Source organism: Lathyrus oleraceus, chromosome 3 (assembly GCF_024323335.1).
Source record: "Lathyrus oleraceus cultivar Zhongwan6 chromosome 3, CAAS_Psat_ZW6_1.0, whole genome shotgun sequence".
NCBI lineage: Eukaryota > Viridiplantae > Streptophyta > Magnoliopsida > Fabales > Fabaceae > Lathyrus > Lathyrus oleraceus.
Window position 1 is genome coordinate 319979887 of NC_066581.1, and position 4877 is coordinate 319984763.

A 4877-nucleotide genomic window follows, 5' to 3' on the forward strand; every position below is an offset into this window, starting at 1 on the left:
GACACGAAAATGGCATGTGACCTAAAAAATCCTTTTGTGATAATACTTATGTGTACAATTACCCTTTTTCCCTTATGTCTATATTGAACACAAGGCATAGACCGTGTCATCCTTGTCCAGTTTAATATTGGGTCCGTAGACATTTATCCTGTTACGCAGGATGGGCAAATTCCATCTAGGTCACTCATGTCCCTTAGTATGCTTCGTGGAGTACTCATCAAATATCTTTATGGTCATTCAGTTACGGATAATGTTTGATCAACATTAAGGCACTCGACTCTACATCTAGGGTACATAGTGGTTTCCGGTCAAAGGGCGGTATACACCATTATCACCATGAGAATAACTTATGACACTTTGCATAACATTCTATATAGTATTCTCATAGCGGGTCAATCCAGTATAAATATTACTCTTAATATTCATACCTATGTTTAAGACTTGATAACTCCTTGGCTAAGATCCATGAGATGTGATCATCAGTCTATATACATAATAGTCTCAATACTTTAATGTTATCCCACTTTACAATAAAGTTTGACTACGGATACTTTAAGAATAGTGTCCTTATGTTTAATGGGATCTCATGATTAAGTCACACTTGATACATTAAACGGACTAGCTATTCTAGGGACTTTATTAAACAAATATAATAAAGAAAAAGACTTTTACTATTAATAAATAATTCGATACAAGTACCAAAAGTATTGGCCCTCTAGGGCTTACACCAACAATACAACTACTTATGCCTCATCAGTTTTTACTTTCTATTAGTCCAACTTCTCCATCATCTTGGTAATTTCCGCTTTTAAATGTGCCTTATCTTCATCTCTGGAGATCTTCAGGCAATGGATATCATACTTGAGATTCTTGATCTAAGTTGTGGACTCTGCCATTCTAGGAGGATAAGTTCTCACTACCTCTTCTTGGAGATAAGCCTCTCGTATTGTTTGACCTTGGGATTCTCGAAGTGAATTTGTGAGGTATTGGATTCTTGCTTCAAAGACCTCTTTCGTCAACCTTCTATGTTCTATAGCCCTTTCCCACTAATATTCCCACTCGTTGTTAATGTCGACGTCTTTTTGCAGTTATTTGTTTCTTGTGCTAAGCTCGTTTCCCAAGGTTTATAGGTCATACTTGATCCTTTGTCTCTTTCCAGTTTATTTGGAAGTAGTCCCTTGGCTTATAGAAAGTTCTTATTTGACCTGGTGGAGATTTTATTTGAAGTCATCCCTCTCTTCAGTGACCTTACAAAGTCTTTGGTGTGATTCATCATTTTCTTTGGTGAGTCTAACTATGGTAGCTTTGAGATCACCTACCTCCTCAATAGGAACATGAGTAGGCTAAGGCTCTGGGCGAGGAACAAGAATCTCAACTTTGAACGACATTTTGATCAACCTTACTCTATCCTTTATCCATTGAAGATAAGGTTGTTTAGAAATATAGTTCTTCTTTCCTAAGTCAACCTTTCCCTTCCTGAAGATATTCTCCCATGATTTCTTAATTGTTTTGAATAGAGCAGGATTCTCAATCCCTAAATCACTTAGTAAAAGTGCTTCTAGTGGTTTTTCCTCAGGAGGATCCTCCATTGGGTACCCAAGCTGTCTCATAGATAAAACTAGATTATAATTGACGCAACCTTGAGTTTCGATAAGTGGTATATTGGGAAAGTCTCCATAACTGGATATGATCTCTACTCCATCGTACTCCCTATAATACCATGAAATATCATTGGATAGGAGTGAACCTAGCTTATGGGTCCAACTGGCATTCTTTTGCTCCATAAAAGGTCCCTCCTTAGAAAGATGGGTTAACATCCATTTGTATAATAGGGGAGAACAACAAGCAATCATCCACCCTTTCTTCTCATGCCTCCAACTCAGATAATAATATACGTCATCCAAAAGGGTAGGTACTTGATTTTTTGTGAGAAAGATGCTAATGACAGTCATGTCTATGAAATCGTCCAAATTGGGGAATAGAAAGATTTCGTAAATAGCCAAAGCAATCACAGCATAGTAAGCCTTCCAGCTCTGAGCATTCATAAGACTATAGGCTCTTTCTATGAGGAACTTGAGTGGGAACCCTTTGGTGTTTCCTTTGACTTCTAGATTAGAGATAACATCCTTCTTATGCATATGAAAGGCAACATCTATCACCTCATACTTGAGAGACTCATCCACCCCCCTAAATAAAAGTTTTTTCTTCATGGGGATTCTGACAAGATGTTCAAACTCTTCCAACATTGGCGCTAGCTGAAAATCCTGGAATGCGAAACACCTCATTAGTGGATCATAGAACTGGGCCAAGTTCACAAGTGCTTTGAGGTCCACTTCTTGACTTAAGAGATTGAGCAGATTACTCTAACCCTTCCCAAAGTTGATTTTGTAGACCGGGTTAATTTGGGAAACTAACTCATGAAGACTATCCAACTGAGGTTTTTTGAATTTGTATGAGTAACTTCATTTGTTTGAGCCCATACTTTCTGAATGCTTGTAACTGTAATTCTCAGATTCCCTGGAAAAGAAATGCAAATGTTATGTTTATGATAATGCATATGCATGGTGTAGCGGGGTATTCGTTACCATTAGAGATATTGACTAAATCCAAGGTAAATCATACAAGTCGAGTCGCCACCGCACTTCTATTTATCCAAGGAATGGTTAGAAAGCGAACAAAAACCTAAAAGTTTTATCGAATCAAAAACTAGTAAAAGAGAGTCAGAGATCTGGGTAAGGGGGTTGGTTATGCAATGGGAAGGTGTTAGGCACCCAAAACATCCTAGGTACTCCTAGGGAGCCCTTTTCACATTTGTTGTAAGGTTGGTATTTTGTGAAAATTTGTTTGTGCAAACATGATTGAAGAGATGAGAGGAGAATGTACAAATTTATTTACATTTTGTGTTTGGATGGATAAACCCATTGCCTACGTACCATCTTCAAAAAGATTAGGATCAAAACCTCGTAGTTCGGGGTAAAAATCTCAAAATGAGTTGGTGAATTGATTGGTCCAAAAGCCTTAAGGTCTTTTGTTATCAAAGGGAAAAAACTCAACCTAAAACCACAAATCCACCATGTGAGGATAACTTCAACATGCTAGTGGGGGGTTAACCCTATAATAAACATGGAAGACTCATTGTCCATCACTAAGGATATAGGTGAGTATTATGTCTACCTCAAGGATAACTCAAACCTAATAGCTAAAGGTTATGAAAATTTTGATTAAGAAAGTGGCCATTGAAACCACAAAAAAAACATTTGAATGGGTTATATATACCAATGAAAAGTATGTACAAAATATGGTCAAAGTTGACTTAGAGATTCAATTCAAACTAAGTGTTATGAAAAGGGAGTTTGAAAATCAAAAGCATAAGGCTTAGGTTTCTAATGTTGAAAACAAGTGTTAGATGTTTGCACAAAAGTGTTTGCTTAGGTTAGAGTGGAGGGAAGAAGAAGAGTGGCTAGAGTCCTAAACATGCAAAGAGGTAAGGAATAAGAAACAAAACCACAAATGGAGTTCCCCTCTTGAGATCATATTGATGATCCAAGTAGCTCTCATCCTCTGGAATAAGCAATCACATAAGCATAAACTCAAGCAATCAACAATCAAATGAACTCTTGGAAGGTTCCACAATGTATCTTGAATCTCTCTCTCTTAAGAGCTCATGGTAATGGTTCCTCAATTTGGCTCAAGTGGGAATCCCTAGCACAAAGAAACACATACATCAAAAGGTTCTATTTACAAATCAAAGAATGGACAAGAGGGAGTTTAGAATATGGTCCTTTCAATGTTCATCTTCAAGCTTTAAGCATTCTAAAGGCATGAGGCCTAGTTGCTCTTTGACATTTAAGCATTCTAAAGGCATGAGGCCTAGTTTCTCTTCAACTCCATTAGCTTGGGTAAAGTCCTAAGATCTAAGTCCATTTTGTCCACTTCTTTGCATTTGGTTCACCACAAATAAACAAACACAAACACAAAAGATATATACACAATTATATGCTCAAGTGAGCAAAAGGCAAATGGCATTAACATAAACATGTGCTCAAGTGAGCAAAGGGAAAAGCAAATGAATAATATGTACAAGAATGGTAAATTGCATAAAAGTAAAGTGCAAGAAGTAAATGTTAATGGTTAATGATTAGTGTTAGTAGTTAGTGTGCCATAAGGCAAATTTAGCGCTATGTTAAGCAATCGTAATTGGACTTATGTAGAAGTCACAACTATCTGAGGCCGGTCAATAATAATGTAGGCAATAACACAGGTTAGAAGTCTTGATTAGTGAACCAAGTTCCAACAACTTGCCATGCCAAAAAGAAGAAGAGAATTGATCTTGTATTGGTTTAAGTCTTTTGCATGATTTAGGAAACAACCTATCCTTAATGCAAAGCCATTCACTTGATCAATTGATCAAGATGAATTGGATTTGAATCAAGGAAGATTAAGTCTCCCTAATCAATGCTAACTTATCAACCCTTAACTCATTGATCAAAAAAGAAGAAAGAAGAAGGAGAAGGAAGAGATGAATAATGGAAAAGGAAATGGAAAGATTAAGTGCATAAGGTGAATAAAATGTACCAATCCATGTGTGTTGACCAAATGACATTGAAAGTCAAAGTCAAACAATGAGAATCCAGAAATGGGATGAAGATTGGAGGTCAAGCAATAAGCAAAATATTTTTGGCATTTTTAATATTAAAAATAAACTTGAATTAAAAATAAAAGAAAGGTCAAACATCAAAATCACTTCAAATCAACCTTGCAAGGTCCAAGTGATTTATCCCAAGTTCAACAAGGTCAAACAAAGTTTGACAAAAAAATCAGCATTTTTAAAAGTCAGAAACTATTTTTAATCAATTAAAAATGAATAAAAATAACCT

The 4877-nt window shown here is 36.3% G+C and overlaps 1 protein-coding gene across 1 annotated transcript; it reads right to left on the minus strand.

Moving 5' to 3' along the window:
* Window positions 1-1343: 1343 nt before the first annotated feature.
* On the minus strand, window positions 1344-2210 carry LOC127131071 (uncharacterized). The gene has a single exon (XM_051060009.1). The coding sequence runs from the start codon at window positions 2208-2210 to the stop codon at window positions 1344-1346; it is 867 nt and encodes a 288-aa protein (XP_050915966.1).
* Between the last annotated feature and the right edge of the window lie 2667 nt (window positions 2211-4877).